Source organism: Leptidea sinapis, chromosome Z, assembly GCF_905404315.1.
Source record: "Leptidea sinapis chromosome Z, ilLepSina1.1, whole genome shotgun sequence".
NCBI lineage: Eukaryota > Metazoa > Arthropoda > Insecta > Lepidoptera > Pieridae > Leptidea > Leptidea sinapis.
The window spans coordinates 30402872-30428637 of NC_066312.1; the positions used below are offsets into that span (position 1 = coordinate 30402872).

Genomic DNA, 25766 nt, shown 5'->3' on the forward strand with positions numbered 1-25766 from the left:
ACGGCCGCTAAGCAATCTTGGGCAGACAAAACTATTGCCAGTGCCAGTCGTGTGCCGCCGGAGTTGGTTGGTGCCCGATCTAAATTAGCTGTGCCGCGCTGTCCGCTCGTCAATATTTTTGTATGTATGAACCCTAGCGCTTCGACCAGACGTAGGTATTAATTTCAAGCAGACCGCTGTGCTACGCTACTGTTATATTACTTGCATTGTACCAGAAGTCAAATGATGGGTTGCCAGCCTTTGAGATGGAAGTATGCCCGAGAATCATGTGTGTAGTTCAGGAATACAACAGTTAAACGATACTTCAACAAAGTTCCATAAAATCATAGCAATCACAAGGATTTTCCTGAAGTTTTCTTATACTTGACGTTGAAAAACTCATAAAAACATAATGTTACATATTTTTATTTAAACAGAATACTTCGGAGTCATTAGTTTTAGTGAAAATAAATTAAAATCAACGTTACGTTCTATACAAGTCTTACGGGGCTTAAAAAATGATAAACAATAACGGCCATACGAATAACCTTGGTATAAAGTTATACCTGAAAAGAAACCAAGAATACGCCAAATGTTGACTATATCGCTGACAACACTGTCAGTGCAATGATAATACTGAAAATTTGCGAATGTTAGGAATTCTTGCAAATAAACGCGGCAAATGTTATACTTCCGAACAAACCAATAATTAGCAAAATGTCTATTTGTAAACATTTTGCACATTCTTGCTTTATTCTCAGATATAACTTTATACCAAGTTTATTTGTAAGACCGTTAATATTTTAGTTATATATCTTTTAGTTGCTTCTTATTTGTATATAAAATATTTTGAATTCAACGTTATTTTGCCAAACAAAATCACAATTACATATCTTCTTCGAAATATAAAGCAACACCGAATGCCGCGAATTTGAGTGTAAAATACTTACATCAGGTAAAAGGGGAGTTGCATGGGCAGAAACTCTTCTTGCAGGGCTTGTCAGTACCCTCTGTGTGGGGAGATTTCTTGTTCTGTTATTTGGAAATTCTGATTGTGTGTCGTTCTTTATTACTATTGACGACGATAACAGAATGTCATTTTTTCGGAGACTGGATCCTGTGGGATAAGGATTTAAATTTAAGTAGTCTTTCCTTTATACTGATGACATTACTTTGTATATTATGGGTTTTATAAAAAAATAGTTAGAGTTTCTTGCTACTTCTTCTCATTACCCTTTTTAATCAACCCTTTACGAAGTAGCAGTAGTTAGTAAATTTATTTTGTCATTTCTGTGACCTACATGATGAATAAAGTGATTTAGATTTGATTTGATAACATCCAGGCAACCAACCTATGTATTATTTGCATTATTTTTTTTTAAGTAGAGGTCATACCCAAAAAAGTTATTAATTCTTTACTCTTATTTTTTGTCATTTCACACTGATAAATATTTAAACTGTATAAATTTATATAAGAATTAATATACTGGTCAAATCAATTGTAAATTGAGTTTTTGTTGGTATATCTAATAAAAGATAATACATTTTCAAGGACTTAACGCTAACAACGGCGAAGCTAAATTAATTAATCATAACTTCAACGTATGTTGCTAAATTCGAGTTGGTAGATAATATAAATTCTCAGCAATGTTATGAATCATTTGAAAATCACAAATTTTCAAATATTGATTAAATGATATAAACATCAGCAGGGGCAGGGCATATCATCAGCTGAACGTCCTGCTCGTCTCGTCCCTTATTGTCATATAAAAACTGCTCATAACTTTACCGTTATATGTGAAATGGTCTCTTCCATTGTTGAGCACAACTGCATCGGAGTCCGAGCCAGTTCTGTGCTTCTTCTTCTTCAAGCTTGATCGTGAGAGTCTCCAGCTATAGCCCCGTTGGACTCTACATTTATCTTCCCCGTTCGTCATCGGTGCTATCGCCAAGCTTCTATTTCAAGAAAAATGGATAAATTTATTTGATACTAACCATTTAAAAAATTATTGGGTACATATATATTATCAAATCAATCAAAGTTGAGTTTCGTTTCAGAATTCAGCGAGTCAATATCTCCTTGCCTCATGTAGAGCTGAATCACGTGTCGAATTGGAGAAAGACATAACTTAGCGGAATTAACATTCAAGAAAAACTCGTCATATTTGGATAAAACAATTAAATTTAAAAAAAAAGTAAATCTAAGTCGTTCCCATATTAACTGATTCAGCTTTCAATGTTTAAAAGTATTGTTTAACAAACTATCGTATCCATCTAGTTTATAAAGTGGACATAGATAGCTTTGAATAATGTAATACCTGTTGGAAGAAAATCTCATTATGTGTGAGTTTATTGAATGTTATACTTACTTTTGAGAACTTAATAAGCTGGACCTATCAGTGACGTTCAAACAGTTATCATCTTTTGCTATGGTAACTTGGAGATTCTTTTCCGGCAACACCGGTGATGGTAAAGATCTTGGTGTGGTTGCAACAGGTGTCGAAGATCTTGTGGAAGGTAGAGCTAAAGTTAGTGGAGGAGGGGCTAAAGACATTGGTAATCTAGCTTTCTCAGCTCCTAGAGTAGCAGCTGCGGAATGAAGCGTCAAGGTGTAACTGTTTGGAGGTTTCAGTAGGCCCGGAATACTTGAACACTGGAATGAAATATTTTAATAACAACAATATAGCAAATACTTTAACAGAATAACTACTAAGAGACTAAACGATATTGCTTGATGAATTAATTCAGACAAAACAGAAACCATACAATATCTACAGAGTCCTATAATGAGTTGGCTCATCGCTTAGTAAAAAAATATCAAGTCATGCAAAAACGTAATAAAAATATATCTAGACGTGATCACAGAAGTTAACAGAAACTTTACCCCAATAAATAACCAATTTATTGAATATTGTGTTGTTGCCTAGTTTCATTTCCAAGACAACATGACACGGGAAACTCCAGAAATAGCACCTGCAATGACTAAAAAGGCCGGTAAAGCTCTGATTCGGCTGGTGTTACAGAGTGTAGGCGTAGGTGATCCCTTACCATCAGGTGACCTTTTCGTTATGCCCCAATTTAGTCCTATTGTTCTTTAAAACGGTTCAAATGACCGACATTAAATCCAGCCTGCCAACATTCAAATTAAATAGGTATGATAGAACATCAAAACTAAATGTAAATTTAAATCATTTTAGCGAATCATAAGCATAAAAGCAGCAAAATGTAAATCATCATTCACTTACAGATGTACGATCAATGGAATCCAAACTTGATAGCATAGATGACCTCTCTAAACTCAAAGCCACATTAAAGTCCCTAAACGATGCTCCTGGTTCTAGAGTGGTTGATGGTGAATCTTGTGGCGTAGCGGCTGTGTGAGTTATCATCGGGACTACAGTGCTACTGCTATTGTCATTAGTGTTTGATGCTAGCATTTTGGATTCCTAAAAATTTAATAGACTATGGTTCTAGTTGAAGCAAATGTCAAAGCTAAGGGATTGTACTAAAGCATTCTGTAGCGCTATCTTAATTTATTTATAACATAACAATACTTATTGCTATATTTACAATACTTTATGTACCTACTTCAGTTAGGGCTATTATTATGTATTTATTTATAAAATAATGAATACTAGTAATATGTTCTTTTCAATGAGAATTAATTATTATCCTCATAACTGATCTGCTATTAAACGTATCGTCACTGTAGATTTTTTTTCTTTAGAATTTCATTGCTGACGCTACTTTATTTGAGAACTGAAAAAATACTTCGACAATGTTGCATTACATTCTGCGTGTATTAACAGTGCACCGATCGTTTATCGTACCGCGGGCAATCAGTTCTTGTCATTACGTACGCTACCTCTATAAAGTATATTTAGTATCTATAATGTATTATATGATAATATATACAAAAATCATTAATAATCCTACACTAAAATAGCTAATTTATTGTAATTATATATTTGTTGTTATTTATTTATACACTTTACCTTTACCTTTTGTAAATTACATTTATTTGATTGTGCACAGTCTTTGCATAATGATGAATTATGGTTTGTTCGTGGTTTTCGTCGTGATTTCATCGCCTTCTCTTTATTACTACTTGTTTCGCCCTTAGCTTTACGGACATCATCAGCCGATTTCCAATAATTTTTTATTTCATTCTAAAAAGATTCAATAAAAATAAGTATACTTTATACAATTTGTTACTCAGAAATTTCAAAATAATCACTCACATAATATAAAAATAAGGTAAATTCAAAAGCTTCGTTTATTATACAAATTTGGCACATTAATATCCTCTGCTTAAATGAAACCTTATTAATCTTGACATATCTGTAACTGTGCCTGAGGGCTTCTAACACCCAGTAAAATGTATTGTTTAAGCCGTTCTCTTTATTTTGTATTAATATAATCCGAAGAAATATAGCATTGCCTAAAATACTCATATAAAAAAAACGATATTTAAAAACTTTACCTGAGAAAAGCTGTCACTCGAATGTGATATTGAATTTGATTCGTCGTACTGGTCATTATTATCAGAAAAACACTCATTAGAAAGTTTTGATTTTGCCAATTCACGCTGTTCCCGTTCCCTTCTTTCGTTCCGCTGAAATTTGCATTTCACTCAACATATCTCATGTTTTAAGGGACTACACAGATCACAAAACAGATCGCTTACCTCAGAACTAAACCCCTCAACTAATATAGCAACGAGCAAGTTAAACAATACGTAATTGCCGAAAGTCATTAAGGCTACAAAATACAACGCAGCCCAATGACTTGTTTTTTCCATTCCATTAAACAAAACCACGTTCCAATCCTCCTGTGTCAATACCTGAAAAGTTTAGGTATGCTTTACGATCGATTTTGACAGCCAATTTATCTACGACAACATTTAATTATCACAAAATACCAAAAATGTTCAATAAATCATAATAAGCAAGATGTGCTGTCATTGTGTTTGAGTTGTGCTAATGTTGGTCGTTGTAAAGTAGAATATAATAACTTTTAACAAAATACAAACAAGGAAAACTTTGTATCAGAGCGTGTTCGTGTTAATAAGTTTGACAGTGTTAGTGTACATACAATTTACACTGTTATAATTAACACAGACGGCATTTTGGAGTACACAAGCAAAAGGCTCCAGTATTAAAATTATCAAAGCAAGATGCACTAACTACAAAGCACTAAATCAATACGTTGCTTTGACTTGCTAAATTTGTCTACTATTAAAAGAAAAACGACGATTACGCCTGAATCCGAGTTTCTCGATTGTTAGTGTTCATTATTTCATTTAGTTTTCAAATATATACAACAGTGAGTAAGACTCTCAATTTTATATTTATATCGTTGGGCTTGATTCGAGAAACACGCATTAACTGCTTCATAAAAGGAGTCGCAAATAAATCGACAGTGTATTCGTCTACTGGTCTTTCAAAGCTTACCTGAAAGACAGTGACCGTAGCCCACAAGATGTTATTAAAATGTTTTCTGTCACATTCACACTTGGGATGATGCGATATGATCTCGGGGCAAGTACAGTCTCGTTCGGTGCCATTGTCTTCGACGAACTTGCAAAACTTACCACCGAATAGATACATGCCCAGAATACTGCGTGTGGTGAGCCCGATGAGAAAATGAAAGAAAAATAAAATGCTATGCGCATACGCCGCGATCGTACCATCGTCAGGATTATATTTTACGCTCGCGACAATATCACTGCAACTTCAAGTATCAATACAGATAGTAAATGTTACGATGAATGTGATACAAAAATTAATGTTTACTAAGTATACTATATATTAAGCAGTGTTATCCTCGCAGCGGCACTACATCAGCTTTGTTAACACGATCGTCTATAGTATTATGAACAATCATTTAAGTATATTATTAAGTGCATGTTCCCCAACAAATTATCAATATTAACATACATATTTATATACTGCCTTAGAAGGTAGAATGCCTTAAAATGTTGTAAGAGAAAATAAACGAAAAGTAAGTGCTTGAGTTAACAGTTTGTTTATTTTATCAATTTATCATTCACTTAGTGCAATCAAATAAACCAATTAGTTGTTATGAATAAAAGAGAGGAAGAAAGACAAATATTATTACCAAGCCAGTTAAATATTTAAGAGTGGATATAATTTTAAATGTTAAATTCGGATAGATTGTGATGAAGTTATGGAATAGATGCATAAACAAAGACATCGTGCTTAGTGCTGCTATTATTTTTAATAAAGACTTGTTGACATGTTTAAGAGAGATCTAAATAATAAAAGCAACATGCAAAGTGACAGGTAATTAATGAGTATAGTAAGTAATAGTAGTGGGATAAGAGGAGTTGACGAAGGTAACCCTTGACTCGGTTCGATCGATCTCAATCTACCCTAATTAACCAAGCTTTCAGACTACCTTGTTTTATGTGCTCATCTCAATGTGTATGTTGTAACATTGAAGTAATTTTGTAACTATGACCGTGATACTAGATGATGTTCGAGCTACCTGTTAATGGTTCTATTCGTCTATGCAACTTTCTATGCTAGCTGTTACGCTGAACGCTTGTTAAATTACACCATGTTGCAAGTTAATTCGAAAAAAAAAAATTTGACGTAAAAATACTTCAGCTTGAAATACATTTCTTGCAGCATAGTGAATAATCGTTTGTGTACTCGCGTGGTTAGTAGATGAGCCGTCACAAGAAAAACTTTCTGTTAAACAAATGATCGTCATGTCACTGTCGTGAGTATTGACAAGTTCACTGGCGACGGACCCAATAAGCGATTAGTAATGTTTCAAGTACAGTCTGTTTTTGGTTGTTTAATAGGAACTTTAATTTAAAATGTGCAATACCTGAAAAACCGTGACAAAGGCCCACAAGAGAGTATCAAAGTTTTTTCTGTCGCACTCTACATCGCCCTCTTCATCTTTCTTGCAGAATTTGCACCCGAAGAGGTTCATACCGAGGATGCTGAACGTTATCACGCAATAAACGATTAGATAATAGAACGATAGCTACTATCCTTTGTTAAAAAGGAGGAAATCGTACAATTAAATCTAAAATGAGTAGCGAAGTGAAAATAAAAGGTGAAGAAAAAGCATATAAGCGTGAGGCTACTGTGAACAGTTATCAAATAGAAGATAAAAATTGTCAAGAGTGTGAAAGTAGTAGTGTTCTGTGATTGTCTTAAGAAACAAATTACCAACATAAGGGGAGTAGAAGAGTAGGACAAGTCACTCACAGTTAATAAGTGCACGGGTTAAAGTATGCAGGTGAAACAGGTCTATATGCCAAACATTTTAAAATAGAACCCAAATCTTAGAATGAAATCATTGTTAAGGTATACCGATACCTTATTGAGTTTAAAGAAAAAGTTACTACGAGGAAAAATGATTAGGGTCAAGCTGTGGTGGGTAAATACTCGTACATATCACAGTCTACAATAGAAGTTATTGAGAAAAAGCTGTTGGCGATATTTAGAAATATCTATTTCATTTAAAATAAAAGAGCAAGTTCAAATCCCCAGAAGAAGAAAAAAAAGTTAAAGCAGATATTTTTTTTATATTTTTCTTATATTATTTAATAAAATCATAATTTGAAAATAAATCAACTTAAAAAATATTTAATTCATGCATTTTAAGTTTCTGTTTTAATTTAATATTTAAAACCCCATTTTATATATCTTTTGCTCTTACAAAATCTAGAAACGCGTTTCAATTAGAATCTTAAACGTTTAATAATTACCTGAATATAAAAATGAACAGAACCAGTAATGAGAAGAAAACTGCCACGTTGTCCATCGTACGTAGCATGACAAATAACTGACGTCTTAGGTTTGGCATAAAGCGTACCAGTTTCAATATCCTCAAAAGCCGGAAAGTTCGCAACACAGACAATCCGGAACTCCCAGCCAAATCTTGTTCATTACCATAACTTTGAGATAGCTCAAATGCGCTGAATAAATACAAATATCTTAGTTTTAGTTAGCAAACACTTATTGAATTGTCAACTATTTGGTATTTACCTTAGAATAACAATTATACCGTCGAAAACATTGAATCCATTTGATATGTACCTAAATGGACCTTCAGAAATAATTTTAAAGACCATTTCAACAGCAAATATAGCCGAAAATACAACGTTACTTATTTCGACTATAACCGTCAATTCTTCCGGTTGATTATGATACTCAATTCCCATCGATAGAGTATTTATCAAAATTGCTAGCAAAATACCTAAAATATATTAATTACATTAAAATAATCATTGCAGTAATTTTCTCAGAAAAAGTATATGAAAATCATTACCTTGCTGGAAATATTTGTGATTAGCAACAATCTTGATATATTTCCTTAGTAAGGACATAAATTTTGAAATTCGATTCCATAATAAATGAACGGTTATAGAAAATCGACTCTTTTTAGTCTCTTTTGTTGCCATATCCATCGCTATTAGATCAGCACAGCATGAGAAATCTTCCATCTCCACGATCTAGGGGGAAACAAATTGTTAGCGAAAGAAAAATTATGAATTATGCTTTTTGTTTAATATCGTACCTTTGTATCAAGCCTTTCGTCTCCGGTTCTTTTGCTGATGCCTTTTGTGAGCTCTTCAAAGAAAGAATCCAAAGCAACTTGTCCTGTTGGTAAGGCAGCTGAGAGAGCACCCGATAGTGCTAATAGTTCTTGACAAGACATGGTCCCTCCCGCAGCAGCTCGATCTTCAGCCAAGTCACCGGTTGGAAGGTCGAATTCTACGTCCGCAAATAAGTGTCACTACAGTGCGTATCTACTATTTTTTTGTATTTTCAAAACTTTAAACCTGTATGGCATTCTTATGTTTTAACACTATTACGCTATTCGTCACGCAGTTAAGTGTAATACTAATAATAAATTAAAATGTCATGATGATTGGAATATTTTCTTTCATAAATTAATAAAAATTCCACAAATTTAATATAAGCCCTTTGTGACGAACTAAATTTACTACCTTTTTAATAGTTATTTAAGCTAAACACGTATCTAAATTAAAAACATATTAATTCTGAAATTTAGGAAGAAAATAAAGAAACCTGTTAGAGTCATGAGTCACAAAAACACAAAGAAAGGATAGGAAATAGTCTGAGAAGTATAAGGTGTAACATTACATGCCAGTCTAGATCTAATGTCTCTAGACTCACCACTTTGGCTCTTGAGCCATTCACGTTGACACAATGAATCTATAAATTTATTTATCTTATTAAATTAAAAATTTGCAAAGCACGTAAAAAGACGAAAGTTAATAAGTACAGTCTTATAGGAAGTTTACTTAAGAGCTAGGAGAATTATAGTAAGTTCATAACAAATCCAGAGGATTCAGAAATTTTGCTTACATAGATACAATTAATTAGTCGAAATCATTTAAGATATAAAATACTGTTACAATGAGGTTAGTTTAAAATATTGAAACAATGAATGTGAACCGAGACAACGTACCAGTTTGAGTCATCTTTTCAGAAGAACAGATGTTATTAGGATGTGAATTATGGGTTGCGTTTGGAGTATGCAGCAGTACTGTGTCGCTAAACATCACTGACGATCGGCGTCGTACCAAAGATGGTGGTGATAATAAGGAGAGGTTTGAAGCATTCTGTGTAAAGATTGGAAATTCATTAAATAAATTAATAATTTCATGACAGATCTTTATTATATACTTTTTTTTGTTGTTGAGCAAATAGTGATAACTTTACTATCCTAATTTGTTAAAATTAGTTGAAAGCTAAATATAACGTTAAAATTTATAAATAACTGTTCAGAATTATAAGTCACATTGTATAAAGGGTCAAAATTATATATGAGATTAAATTGTACTTTAAAACTGTTAAAGAGTGAGAGTTGAATATCATAAACTCAGGAATTACACTGTTGTTCTTTGAATACCTGAAACCCAAAATTAAATAATATCTACGAAACAAATACAAGATATATTTTGTTTTCAAACAATTAGATGAAACATGATAATATTATACCTCAAGATCTGCGGCGGATAACGAAGGGACTCGTAACAAACTGGGCCTGCTAATGGGCTCTTCCGTCCCATCATCTGCAGCTGTCTTCCCATTACCCTAACACAAAGTTATTTTAATGAATGATTAAAAAAATAATCAACAACTTGAATTATTTTTAATATTTCGAGATAATTTTCATTTAATTTTAGAGCACTCAAAACAAGCAATATTTTTTTTAATGAAAATAAGGGTCGAGACGAGCAGGACGTTCAACTGATGGTAATTGATACGCCCTACCCATTACAATGCAGTGCCGCTCAGGATTATTGAAAAACCCAAAAATTCAGAGCGGCACTACAATTGTTCAGTCTTATTTGCCCAGTAATTTCACTAGCTACGGCGCCCTTCAGACCGACACACAGTAATTTTTACGCACTGTTTACTAAATTAAAGTAAGTTAAATAGGCACTGTTGTGGTACCCATAATCTAGCCGGCCTTCTGTGCAAAGGAGCACTGGTGATGGCACTATCCACACATGTTTGTGGTGTTTTTCACTTACTGATTGTACGAATGATCGCTATGTAACATGTAACATTATAATAATTACACTAACTTTATTGGAAATAATTACACTGTTAAACAAATGTCATAAGTATAAATAAATAAAAAACCTTTAACGAAATAAAGAAAAATTAATCAGACCTAGTAAAATTAAAAAAGAACAATAACATTGAGGAGCAGTCCCTTTAGTGTTGCCAATCGGAGGCCTACTCAATATAATATAAAAAAAAATTGTATAATTACAATACATAACCAGTAACACGGGTCAGTCGGTAAAAATACCCAATAATTGGTCTGTAGGTGAAAAATGAAGTTGATAATATGCAGTAAATCAGATGAAATGAGCTTTTCACGTTACTTGTAAAATTGTTGGTTAGTAGGTTAAAGTAATAATGATTATACCTGTGGTTGATTCTTCGGACATCGTGGATGATGTTGTTTTGGTCGATTGGCTGGTAACTGTAATGTTTCTCGACTTGCCCTCCATCTGAGTTGAGCCTTTTGATATCGATATACCCTGTACAAAATCAAACACTGAATAGATATCTTAAACCCTAAAAAGTAGGCTAAGTTAAAGGAACACTATTGTTGTATTTTATTCCGTCAAGCAAGAATTGCTAGGAAAAAGTAGAGTAGCGGATTCGGTGCTCTATTTCAATGCAGCATAAAGAGGAGAGATTAGAATTTGAAAGTATTCGATTATTATAAGAATTAAAAAGAGACAAGTATATTATAATAAAAATAGGTTGCTGTTTTAATATTTCACTTACAAAAACGACAAATTCCTGGTGCATGAAAATAAACCACCCTCAATAATCTTAAACAACAATTGTTTAATTTCATTTTAGAATTTACCAGAAACTGTGATTATCACAATGTTACCACTACGAACAAACATATATTTGTTAGGCCTACTACTCGGTTAAGCCGAGATAGTAAGTCTTTTGTTGGGCAACATGATCCCAGAAAATGCACACAGCAAATGTGTTAAGAAATTCAACAGAATTCTTAAAAAACGTTTGCGGTTACCATAACATAAATGACATTGTTAATGATACCCAAGGTTGGGATTACAGAGACCGCCCTCAGGCTATTAAATAATAAATTAAATTGTACGACATAACATAAAAATTACAAATTACGAAATTTAAAAAAGTCCGTTGTGTTTCTTGTGCCCGTTCTTTTCAGGTCTGAGGCATACTTTTTCGATCGGATGTTTGTTGCGTTCAATAAATTCTATTTTGAATAAGAATAATAACAACAAGCTTAAATTAATAGCGCTATTTCTGCCTAAAATCAAACGTAAATAAATTTAAAAACATTATTATTAAGCCTGCTTGATTATTACTTGATTCATTACCTAATCTTTTTCGCCATACGCCGTTTGAACCTCCTCCACAAATGTGCGACGTATTTTACAATCTCAGCGTAGCACGTGGCTGGCTCACTGTTGTTTGTGGATGATGCTAATGTGGATGATGATGTAAAACGAGCACGTTCGGCACGCATTCGCTCCATTTCACGTTTTTTCGTCTCGCTAAATTGAGTAGCGATTACGACCAGGCATAGGTTGATCATGAAAAATGATCCAATCTGAAAATTTATTTATATTGCGAATTTGCGAAACCCATTTACAGATAAACAAAGAAGTTGATTTGTAATACGAAATTAAGAGCAAATTAGCAGCATTTAATATAATGCTTATAATTAAAGATGAAACATAAATCAGAAACATAATTTATTTTTTGTGTGTTTGTTGAAGTTAATCTCCAATACAGACTGATTTTCAGTGTCAGACAAGTCATTTTACTAAAAATGTATTTTAAGAAAAATAAAACTATTGAATTGTGCCAATTATCTCAATATATTCTTGATAATGTAATGTATGTTCATAGGCACATAAGTGAATTTGCTAGAAACTGTCATAATCATAATGTTAACACCAGGAACAGACATAAACTTATGATGCCTACTACTCGTCTAAGTCGAGTTAGTAAGTCTTTTGTGGGGCGATGAATATGTTTTTACAACAAGATCCCAGAAGATGTTCAAAACAAAAGTATAACGTTATTCAAAAGAATTTTTAAAAAACGTTTGTGTGGTAAAGGTTACTATAACATAAATGACTTTCTTAATGATACCACAGATTGGGAATGGAGTGACCGCCCTCAGGCTATTAAATAATAAGTTTAATTGTACAATATTACTTTGTAAACATATTTAATCGATGAAAAAAAAAGCCCGCTGAGTTTGTTGCGCCCATTCTTCTCAGGTCTGAGGCATTCATTTTGGAATGGGTGGTAGTTTTATTGACTTCCAATAAGTGATGTCACATCCTATTTTGAATAAAAATATTTGAATTTGAATTTGAATATCCGTTTCCATGGCCAGATTGCCTCTGAAATGAAATCTAAGCGCGGGTAGATGGGGACAGATACAAGTTTGAGTTATCTCATGAGTGAATGTGATCATCTGTTATATTGTGTTGTTCAAATTGAAATTTCCAATCACTCTGCAAAATTTCCAGCTCAATCAACGCGTATAATCCATTAATGTGTTTCCAGATCAAGTAGCATTATTTGAATGTAACCATTTGCTAATGAAGCGAGTTAATATTATTATATTATATACTTACGACTATCAGAAGCACAAAATAAATCCAATCCCAAAAACTGTGCGCATCTTGTACATAATACATTATGTCTGTCCATCCTTCCAATGATATCACCTAAAAACGGACGGCAGAGCTCATCAATAAACTCAACTTTTGTAACTTTTGCTAAGCAAAAAGTGAAACTCACCAGAAATATGGCAACCCAAGCAAGACCGATGTTATCGAACGAAATTGTTCCTTGAAATGGATTAGATCCTCGCTGAGTACAGTTCGTATAATATTGGTTCCAGTTAACGCATGACGTGTTGGTTGGAGTGTTGTAAGAGAACTGCTTAGCTGTTTCGTTGCATACTAGAGCGCCATATCGGTAAGGTGGAAAATTTCCGCACAGATGCATCCCGCTATCTTCCGGCGTTGTACAAATATAATCCAGCTCTTTGGAGAATTCGTAGTAGAACGATATACTGTATAAGAAAAAAATCACATTAACATATTCACGCTATAACTATTTTATTTGCAAATAACTTTGTAATTTTGTGAAAATTGTAATTGCAATAAAAGCTGTGTTTTACTAGAGTCCATTTAAAAGTAAGCTAATAATTGTAACTTTTATTAATCTATGCACAAATAATCCGTTTTTGTTTTCAATTTCATAATGAAGTTAATTGAATAGATTTTAGGGGATGGACTAAGGACCGAGCCTGGATTAATTCTTGAGGATATGGCGAGATGAAATTGAAAGATTAATTTTGCAGATTAAAATATATTTAAAATACATAATGTGCTTATATTCGAGGCAAATGTGTATTTACATTTTATACGTCAATATAAATAAAAACTAGAAAGAATATAAGAATTTAAGATTACCAAGTATAACATTAATATTCCGAAATATTCTTAGAATCGCAGAGCAGTAGAGAGTTATTGTAAAGCTGAAACGGTCCGGTTTTTAGTCCACCAATAAATACGCAATGAGCGATACAATTATGCTAAATCAAGCGAATTATAAATCATGCTTTTATTGGAACGTTCAATGGTACACAGAAAGGTCATGCAGACAATGAAAGCGAAGGGAAGGATAAGGGTGAGAATAATTAGCTACCCACCGGTATCGATGTAATAGCCAATTCAAGAATATTTGGTTATTCAGGTGAATACTGGATCGAAATGATTAAGGTCGAAAGGCTTACGTGAGTTTGATCATAATGGGGTATTACTTCGAGTAATATGTAGCTTCAATAAGGCATTTGAGTTGTGTGAAAAGTTATTAAGGAATGTTAAGCTTAATGTTGTTATCGAATACGAGTTTAATGCTAATATGGAAATCATGATCGAATGTTAACAGACGGAATGAGTCAAAAATGTTAATGATTAACAATGTATTAACAAAGTTGCTATATTTGACTGTAAACAAAATTTTAAATCACATTGAGATTCAGTATAGCCTTGGGTGTCGTAGTGTTCAGAGTATAAAAAAGAAAGAATTGTAAGGTTTTGTTTTTTTGTAAAACCGATAAATGTAGGAAGTAGTGAAACTTTTGTGTATCGAGTTGAAACAAACTGGCAGTTGTCTTAAAAAATATACTCAATTTATTTATATAAAGGGTTAAATATTCTAAAAGTAAATCACAAAAAAATTGCGAAATTAAGGGGCAATCACTGAATTGCTAGGTTATGCCTTTTCTTTTTACACAATCAATGCGATCCTTAATAGAGATTCATGCGAGTTGGTTAGTCATCATCCAGAATCATTAAAATCTGTATAAGTATTCTATTCGTAATAACTTTTATCTTTTAACTACAGTTGATTTAAATATTTTTCGATTTTAAAGTCTAGGAAAAATGGACGAGGGTAAAACCAAAACTGCCAGTTCGCGAGAGGAAGCAAATACGAAAGCACATCTGGACGGCAGATGTGTAGAGGTACACGTAACAACAAATTTCAATGTATTCATAAAACACATATTTGAGCCCAATATCTTACGAATTTATTCGGACGCGCACTCTGTACCATTCAGACAGGTCTCTGGAACACAAATTGATGCTGTGATGGTAGTGTTCCTACAAAACTATATATTATCAACTAAGCATGATTACTTTAATGTGTTTCCACTGTTAAATGAGCTGATGCATTTCTTAACTCTAAAAGGCCTCCTACACGATTGCCATCAACCGACCAATGTGTCCTTGGTCGGGTCAATCGTATTCGTTCTACGCGGTCGGGTGATTGTTAACTTGTCAGTTCTCATTCCGGAATCCAAAGCTTAAAGACGTTTCTAAATATTGCTCCATGTGTTTCGAAGCAACAAAAGATTGCTTTGGAAATAACTTCTTTATAAAAAAAGTGGATGAAATTGTGAGTAAAAGAGAGGTTGACTCCATTACAACGCCCGGTGACGGCCACCTAACACAACTGACAAGGGTTTCAGACGGTCGAGGCCTACCACTTACGCAGCCCGTTGCCAGGGATGCGCTCGCGACCAAAGCCATTGACATAGACCAAAATATATTAGTCTGTCAACCGATTTCTACACTGCCCATTTTTACATCAACCCGACCAAGTCGGCGGTTTATGCCAGTCGTGTAGAAGGCCACTAAACTAGTAATAATCAACATAATATACTCTCATGTTTTTGGATACACATTATTAGTTTCATGCCTAACATTCTAAAGTATTAAACTGGATTGTTTATAAACGATAGTATAACTACGATTATGTTAAGTACATGAGGTACTGTAATGTATGCGTTATGTGAATCAGTAATTATATCTTTACAAGTAACTCATGAGAATGTTAGTGAGTGTTGACGGAATGCAATATTTAAGTGTTAATGTAAGCATAACATGCGTTCTGTGGACAAATATGAGTAAAATGTTAAAATGATGTAAAGCTAAATCTCGTGATATAAGCATTAAATATTGCATGCAGTCAACTTAGCAATGGGACGTGTCGCTAAGACGAGCACTCGAGCAAATGCTATGAAAAAAAAAAACTATTTTTCCTTTCTGATCGCTTAAAATTGAGAGGAGTCGAAATTGATAGTATGTTAACGTCACAAAATTGCCCGAAATTTTTCACAATATATATTACCTTGGTTCTTAATGAATGTAAATTTCAACGAACTAATTAAAAGCTATCCATGATTAAGAAACATTACAAATGAAGATATACTTAATGCAATAAATCCTTCCTAAGATTTTTTTAATTAAAAGGACAAATTTCTTAAAATTACTGATTTAAATGAAATTATTAAAACAGAAATTAAAGCGGTGTAATATAATAACAATTGTTCTTTTCGTCATTCTAATTAAAAATATTTTTATGTTAGATAATTATAATTTAATAAACTACTACATACTTGGGTCGAAGGACATTTGGTGGAAGCATTAGCTCACACCGCTGTCTGAGGATTCCTTCCCACAATTGAACCCCAACTATGCCAAATATGAAGAATACAAAGAAACAGAGGAGAAGAACGTTTCCTAGCATCGGCAGAGTGTCCAGTAGAAGCATCACCAGAATACGCATACCTGGAACAAAAGTATCTTTAGAATGTTGAAAAAAAAATATTAATATTATTATATATAAATATAAAATTCAAATTAAAATTAAAATATATTAAGTCATAATAGGATTTAAAGTCACTTATTGAACGTCAAAAACTACCACTCATTCGAAATAGTACGCCCAAGACCAGATAAGAACGGGTACAAAAACTCAGTGGGCTTTAATTTCGTTACAATATACAACGTGTTACAAAATACTCCCGTAAAATATAATTAATTATCAAAGCCGAAAATTTTGTCAACCCTAGTATAGCTGTCATGGGAACCAGACTATTAGACAGAAAGACCTATTTTACCTAATAATTGTCTACTTTAATAGTTTTTCTATTTTTCATTCATATATGTTTGCTATCTTAATACAATATACTCAAGTACTGGCTTCAAAAAATGTCAAGTTGAAAAAAAATAGTTATGTGAAGGACACAGTATATTTCTTCGATTGCCCACAGTTGCCGAGAGGGAACAGCGTGTTGTGTCGGTTTTCGCATCAATAACACCGACGATGGTGCCAAATGCCACACGAGCGAGGTTGTGTATTGAGCAAGGCGGAGCACACTGGGCCGTTTCTGTAAATTTGACTTTTATGATGAAAAAGTAAGTATTCGTTTAGGTTGTTGTCGATAGGTTTTTTAAAATTTCTCCGTGATTTACTATTACTGAAATAGGGTTTGCACATCAGAGAAAATAATAATATTTTTTATTTCTTTGAGGTTTATTATAAGGCATTACTACGGTTCTTAAATATTGTGAATGGACTCGTTATAGGGCCCCATTTAACCTCCTTTCGGCTTTTCGGGTATTTATAGGACAAACTAGTATAGACTAGGCCAAACCAGTTTATGCTGAGGTCTTCTTATTCATGCTAGGTTCAACTATTTCAACCTAGACTAAACGGGTTTGTCCAAAGGCCGATAGGAGACACTAGTTTAACCTAGTCTGTAGGGGTTTATTCTATCCCCTAAAGGATGAACTAATTTGGCCTAAGAATAACTACTTTGTCCTAAAATCTTTGTAATTGTTAATTATTGCTTGCATAATAACTTGACATATTTACAGTGTGTGGCGATTGATGCATTTACTGTGATCAATAAGTCTCGTCGTTTTTTTGATATTTTTAATTTATTTTTTAACTTAGTCATGCTGTTTGAGTATTGAGTTTACGTATTTGAAATTAAAATAATTAGTAAAAAGTTATTTACATCGATTGCGATAGAATAAAACTGGTAGAAATTATCGCTATGATATCGTTTAGTTATCTATCAATAAAAGCACTTATTCATATATTTAACTATCTAAATTTCAAATTAATTGTAATTCTGATACTGTTTACGCCAACAAGGAAAAAAGAAATTAAATCTCGCGTATTAAAAAGCAACACAGTCCTAAATTTGAATTTTCCAGTTACAGAAAGTTTAGTATGTTCTACTTATTCCAAATTTAATACTGTTCTAGGTGGGCATTGGAAACAGAATCGTAATTACGAATAATTCGATTTACGAACGAATCCTTTCGATACGTCACCCATTTTTAAACGTATCCATAGATTAAAAGGGTCACACTTCCTTCACACAAATCTGATCCTTATATTGTTTATATGTTTTCTTGTAAACTTATTTAAAAAATAAAGCCAGAAAGAGATTAGAAATCATTTCGACTCAAGGCAAGCAACTTTTGGAATTAAAATTTTACAAGCGTAGCTTCTATTGACGGGCGGTCAATTATAGTGCAGATAAGTTCTGTGCACAAAGTTTGTGTTTTGTTCTAACTGATCTCGCAGATTAAAAAGCAATATAGTTCTATTTTTAAAGTTGGTATTTACAGAAAGGTTATATCCCTTTATGCCATATTAACTACTATTCTAAGTAGGTATTGAGCCAGAGACGTATTTACGAATGACTCGGTCAAGTAAATCGTGTACAATTAAATACAAGCTGTTTGTTATATGAATTTCAAATGCCCGCTGCCCTGAGGCAATTCAATTTGTGAGCTAAATGTTATATTATGTCGTAGTAAAGAACCTCGAGCATAACAAGCGAGTACCTACGAAGATGGTTCGGTATTCATCTTAGCTCGAGTGTAATCGTCGTGTGGTGCGAGTGCGGGCGAAAGCGGGCACCGAGCGAGGGCTGAACAGGCACTTAGGGGTGAACTATCGAGCGAGTCGGTTGTGTTACACCACGTTCTTATTACTTAATCAACCAGGCTTTGTCAAGTGTACCTACCATAACGATTGTAACGTTTGTTGCTAATAATGATAACCTTGTATTTGTAAGATTGTGTTTTACTTGGTGTCGTGATCCGTGATCAGAGCCCACAACAATGGATTACTTCGAGGACCCTATGTGACTGACCTTGCCTAGTCATATATTTAAATAAATATAGATTTGAATTTTGTATAATATAGAGGAGACAGAAAAATCTGTTAGCGAATGCAGCAACGCAAATACCGTCAAAATCGTCACCAGATGGGTGATACGACGAGCCCAACACAATACAGTTCCGCTCAGGATTCTAATTGAACCCCGTTATTCGGAGCGGCATTGCAATTGCACTCGTCAATTTGAGCCATACGATGCTAGGACATTAGCCCATTCATTTCACACCCTACGGCGCCCTGAAGAAGACATACTTTCTAATTGTGTTCCTGGTAATCCCGATTGTGCTGATAGGTAATCTTAATGACGATGATGATCCTGCGTGTGACTGTCGTGTTTTGGCCTTCTTCCTGATCCAATAATTTCTTTCTCTACATCAGAATCTTCTATGATTCATTTTATGTCTTCGTCACTCATCTTGTAATTTCAACTTAACAATACTTAGAAAAAGGATAAAAATTAACGTGAGCAAAAATATCTAGCTCGCGGAGAATTACCTCTAAATATTGTTACTCTACGTTCTTATTGTGTATTACTAGGATATTTTTGTATCACAGTATACATTATGTTGCCCCATTCTTTGTTTATGGTCCATAAATTAAACTTATGTGTACTAGCACAATCATGAGTCCCTGGTACACGCTAAGGCCCTTCCTACACAATAATTTTTAATTCCTAAGTTCGTGTACCACCCGGTGTACACGGGTGATATACCCGAGTTCAATGACATATGTTTTTTCGGCATCAGTTGTTAAGTGGACATTGAATAAAGTTCAAAAAATATGATATCTGATATGAATTTATGGCGTGTTTCAGGGGCACTGTTAACTTGTTAAGTGTGCCAAGTATAAGACATTGATGGACGCTAATTGGACTGTTACAAAAGAAAATGACACTGTGTACTCCATTCTTTAACATAGAACTCGCTACCTCACAAATAAGAGACAATATTTTCTCACACGCTACTTAAGTGTCACACAGAAATTGACTGTAATAAACGATGGTAATTAAAAGCCTTAATTAGTTAATTCTCCGATCCAAAATGCGAACATACTTCATATTTTCACGCCATGTTTTATTTGAAAAGTCATATGTAATAAGCTTTGAAATATTTCTTGCCGTTTTAATTATACGAAGTAGTAATTATATAATTGAACTGGTAAATTTATATGAGCGCAAGGGAAACATTATTTATACACAGACTTAAAATTTTGTAATTGCACGAATTAATTAGGTATGGCACTATCATTATCTATGTCACTTCACTACATAGCATAAAACAAAGTCACTTTCCGCTGTCTGTTCATATGTATGCCTAGATCTTTATAACTACACAACAGATTTTATGCGTTTTTTTAATACTAGTGATTCAAGAGGAAGGTTTATACTATACTATAATATTGACACACTTTTTATTTACACAAATTATCTTGCCCCAAGTTAAGCATATATAGCCTGTGTTATGGGTTACAAGACAATGATATATTTAATACAATATACTTACTTAAACATACATATATTGATATAAACATACATAAATACATTTACACATCCATGACTCGGAAACAAACATCTATTATTCATCATATAGATGTTTGTTTAAATGCTTGCACCTACCGGGATTCGAACCCGGGACCTCTAGCTTAGTAGGTAGGATCGCTAACAACTCGGCTATACAGGTTGTCTACGTTACTATACAGGTAATACATGCATACTAGAGAAACACTGAAAATTTTAGAAGTTTCAAATGTGATGTCGTAAAAACACATATTTTGCTCTTACATTGCGAACGATGTCTGAACCCTACGAGATAGATCAAACTAATGTACTACAGTTTTGTACACTTTAAAATGGTCAACAAAAGAACCACAATGCTATATTGTGTCTATCTCTTAGAGATAACCTACAATAACCAATTGTATCCTTTACTTTTACCGATAAATAATGGCATAATTATGAAGCGATTTTAAGCAATACAGATTAAATTCTTATCCAATCAAGTACATTAAATACATTGTAAATTTAATATGGCCTGTTACAGCATGTAATTTAAACGAATATTTTCGAAGAAATTACAGATTTAAAATGCAGAGACATAGCGGTTGCGGCGGTACCGGCTGGGATAGCATTAGAATGAGTATCATAAAGTTTATAAACATATTGCACTCTACGAAATAGAATTATATTTTTATATGTCATCGTTGAGATATAAATAATGGGATTAATCGGAAATTGCATTATATTTATTTAAATTTTACTATTAACTTTTGAGATAGCACAAAACGGCGTTGTAAATTTAATTCCTCAGCAACCATAATAGGTACAGACCGGAGACCCACTTAGTATATCGTTTGATCTTGGTCTAGGCTTAAGGGTTTTTAAGGGACGAGACGAGCAGGTCGTTCAGCTGATGGTAATTGATACGCCCTGCCCATTACAATTCAGTGCCGCTCAGGATTCTTGAAAAACCCCAAAAACTCTGAGTGGCACTACAACTGCGCTCGTCACCTTGAGATAATATAAGATGATAAGTCTCATTTGCCCAGTAATTTCACTAGCTACGGCGCCCTTCAGACCGAAACACAGTTATGCTTACACATTACTGATTCACGGCAGAAATAGGCGCCGTTGTGGTACCCATAATCTAGCCGGCATCCTGTGCAAAGGAGCCTCCCACTGGTAAAATATTTTTGGATGTCATCGTCGTTTATTGTTGAGACAAAAGTAACGGGATCAGTCGGAAATTATATTCATTTAATTTTTACCATTAACTTATTTAGAGAGCACAAAGGCGGCGTTGTAAATTTAATTGCTCAGCAACCACAATAGGTACAGATCCCCATAAAACATATCGATGGAGAGGTCTTGATGAGAAAGGCTTAAGATCATTGAGTTGTAATGTAACATAGTAAACAGTATATCTATATTTCGTATATATATTCAGCTCTAACCCCAGTGAATGCGATAAATTAATGTCTGGCATATTAGTGGCTATGTTAAGTGTTGCCGCGTTGGACCCGATTTAATTAGCGCTGGGTTGCCTGCTGCATTGTCCAACTTATTTCACTCCCCGAGGTGATTTAACTCTAAGCTGAGCCTATTGTCTGCTGTCTCTGAAACTCAAACATCAGACTGCAAGGCAGCGCGTTGTGAACATTAAATACGTTTATTCCAGTTTATTACCTTGTTGTAAAAACGCTAAGGTCGTCAGTGTTAGTATATTTGTAGTTTGATTTTTAACAGTTATATAAGCTGTTATTGTTAAGGTTTGAATCAAATTTAACGTTAACAGTAACACTCAGGAAACATAGAAGCTGTGGAATGAGCTTCCTTGTGCGGTGTTTCGGGACGATACGACATGGGTACCTTCAAAAAAAGCACGGAGACGTTCTTTAAAGGCCGGCAACGCTCCTGTGTTTCCTCTGGTGTTGCAAGAGAATGTGAGCGGCGGTGATCACTTAACACCAGGTGACCCGTACGCTTGTTTGTCCTCCTATTCCATAGACTGTGGACCATCGTGTGTTGCACTATCGTATTCCTTGGCATGGTTAAAGTTGAAGTTAAAAAGTGAAATATCAAGTCAATATCGCATATTTATATGAAGTTTTGACAGGTCGCCTTGTTAGCTATTTAACATTAACAGTAGCTTTAACCGGCGAAAATTGGACGGTGATGGTTACCAGTGAAAGTTATGACATCGTCTAAAAATCTTTAAATGGTGCAACACACTTATTGCATAACGGGTACTTAAACATGTTTGTTATTGCTAAAGTTAGTTGGTGTAACCCACGCTAAGTATAATTTGTTATTATCATTTTGGAAGATTTTGTTTTTCAATTAAAGATTTACAATGTTGTAAAAAAATTTGAGCGAAAAGGGTTACGTCAGTCAACAAAATCTATTTCTGTATTTGTAATTATGTGGTCCACTTACAGATTTAAATAAAATCATTATAAAAAAAACTCTTGCGGAAAAGGAACATTCCTACCAAATTTTAAGTCTCTACGCCTTATGATTCCAGAGATATTGTGATGAGTCAATACATCGGTTATTTCGACTATTTTGAACAACAAGACAATTGAAACTATTACTTAAGCCGAAACACAATAATTTTTTTTCTATCGACCAAAAAAACAGCAAATTAGACGCAATGATTTAACCATTGTAATACTTAACAACGCAATACTTGGGCTTAAATATAACTTTAGTAAACTTGATTTCTTCCTTAAACTTTATAATATAATATTTAAACTTAGTGGACTCAGTAAAATCTCTTATGTAAACTGCTTTTGTACGATTTCGCGCACTTGCTGGCAATTTTATATGGAATAGAGGCAAAAGCCACTTGTTTAAGCCAAGCCAGTACTATTTCATTCTGTCCAGTGGCTACATTTATGTTTAAATTGTGATGAATTTGGCCTATGGACATGCATCCCGTGCCACTAAATGAATAAAAAAAATGTGATGACTTTGACGACAGTGCCAATTAGTGTTCCCCTCATCCCCTTTGCTCTTAAATGTCAACTTCAATTTAAATACATAAATACGAATCCCGCTGAGATTTTTCACGACAGACACCATCTTGTCTTGTTTTAATATCACATACAACCTCAGACACGCACACAGGCAGCTAAGTTCCCAACACATTCCATTTTGAATCTTTGTCTTTAATGGCAATGGTATTTCAATCCACAAATCTAAAAATTAAAATCAAATAAAAACTTTCCGATCATAAAAATAACGCTAAAAGGTTTTTGGTTAAATACGGTAAACAACTGTAATATATATTTAATAAAAATAAAAAAGTTATTCAATCAATTGTACCGTATCAGATACCTAGCAGAGAAAATAAATAATTTGAATCTATTTAATTTACTTTCAACATTTTCATTTCACTCAAGAACCAATTTTGAAACTGAAGCAGATGAAAGCAGATGTTCCGGAGATATCATGATGAGTCAATACATAGGTGGAAATCTCTTATATATAAAGATATGATGTAATAAAATATTATATGTTTAATGTAATATTTTGCTTCAATCGTAATCACACAAAAAGCCAGTAGTACTAGTATCAAGATGAACTATATTCAAGGCCGGTTTTTTTATAAAAGCTACATATTTCTTAGCTTCCATTAACCCTTTATTATATTTTCATTAAGTATACTTTTATCTATACTAAACAATGGAAAGTTGTTTTTTATAATTAAATTCAATGTATAATAAACAAATAAATACGGATTGAAAATTTTCAAGTACGTCTAAAATAATTTAAACAGCATCAGTACCATCTTATTAAACATGTGACATCAATCTTTCGCTTCAATCCCTTTTACAAATATCTACGACCGAATTTCCAAGTAAAGCAAATTGGAATTTTACTCAGAGAATGAGTTTACGTGATCTAATATATTCACAACAGGCAGAGCTACACCGCAGCTTCGAGGTTCTACAGCTACGAGCTACGAGCTACGGCAAGAATCTACGAACATCGTAATACACTTGTTGCGCTTATACAACTATGTAAGATGTGCTTATTTCGGATTTTATTAGTCGGAAAGTACCGTCAGCATACAATTAAAGTAATTTCACAATTAATGTTGTTATGTTTAGAAGTTAGTTGCCAAATCATTGGGGGAGTGGTTTTAGTGTCTGTCTATTGATTGATGGGCTGTGGTTCGCGCTGTTATGTTTTCTTTGATTTTTTTTTTATTTATTAATAAAAAAACAAATTTTATATGTTTCAAAGCAATAAAAACCACTGAGGTTTGTACAATTGCTAAATTTAATCTGCACTAACAGGCAGGCAAAAGGCATAAAAGGCATTTATTTTCTCAAAATAGATTCCTTTAGAATTCTCTTTGATGTCATTTCTAATATACTAGATACTACTACCACTTCGGAAACAAATGGTGCTCTGAGAGAGAAGAATGTCATGTCTTTGACCTACATGAATAAAGTGTTTCTGATTTGATTTCATTTAATTATTGATTCGCTTATATTACTTGCGCCTTGAAAAATACTATGGAGCTAATGCGAAGCGTGGATGACTTCTTACGAACTGTCAGTCAAAATCGGTTACAGTAACAATATATTCTCTTTCCACTTTTATCTTGCTGTATCTACGTTAGAGTTGTTCTTCTCTCTTGTACGCTTTGTTCCTATATTCAATAGTATGTCTATTGAACTGTATGTAAGACGACGACAAGTTGTCATCTCAACCGCTGTGTGGGGGCGGAAGGAGGGTGTCAGGGCTGAGCTATAAACTGGAACTTCTTCTCCCAATATATTGGGAGAGTCATTGTGTCCTGATTTGGATTTTGTTGCCTGGATCACAACAGCTGTTTTTTTTTATTTTTAGGCGATTTTCTTAGGCGCCAGTCATCCGGCGAGGAATTAGATCTTATAACATTTAATTTACCTAATTATTTAGATTATTTGAGTGTAATTCAGTAACAAAGTGTTCTACTTACTTGGTATCCGATTGATGGCTCTCAGTGGTCTAAGCACTCGAATTGTTCTAATCGCCGACAAGTTTATATTCTCCACATTCAGCGCATATTCCAGAGCCCTGCATAGAAATATATTTAGTTACCATAAGGAGGGACAATAACATAACATATTGCAATAACATCTACCTGGAATCCTTAATTAGGTATGGTATCATAATACGGGGTA

The 25766-nt window shown here is 33.7% G+C and overlaps 1 protein-coding gene across 1 annotated transcript in view; it reads right to left on the reverse strand.

The window, feature by feature from the left end:
- Window positions 1–4781: 4781 nt before the first annotated feature.
- Window positions 4782–25766, reverse strand: part of LOC126978626 (voltage-dependent T-type calcium channel subunit alpha-1H-like) — a 182362-nt gene continuing 161377 nt past the window's right edge. Inside the window, exons 6-20 of the mRNA XM_050827604.1 lie at window positions 25562–25659; window positions 16507–16678; window positions 15132–15173; window positions 13335–13611; window positions 13169–13261; window positions 11894–12126; window positions 10936–11050; window positions 9993–10088; window positions 9460–9613; window positions 9165–9203; window positions 8542–8738; window positions 8293–8476; window positions 8010–8220; window positions 7730–7939; window positions 4782–4822 (exon numbers count right to left, since the gene is read on the reverse strand). Of these exons, the coding sequence (XP_050683561.1) occupies window positions 4816–4822; window positions 7730–7939; window positions 8010–8220; window positions 8293–8476; window positions 8542–8738; window positions 9165–9203; window positions 9460–9613; window positions 9993–10088; window positions 10936–11050; window positions 11894–12126; window positions 13169–13261; window positions 13335–13611; window positions 15132–15173; window positions 16507–16678; window positions 25562–25659 (2128 nt within the window). The 3' untranslated portion in view covers window positions 4782–4815. The remainder of the gene's footprint in view (window positions 4823–7729; window positions 7940–8009; window positions 8221–8292; window positions 8477–8541; window positions 8739–9164; window positions 9204–9459; window positions 9614–9992; window positions 10089–10935; window positions 11051–11893; window positions 12127–13168; window positions 13262–13334; window positions 13612–15131; window positions 15174–16506; window positions 16679–25561; window positions 25660–25766) is intronic.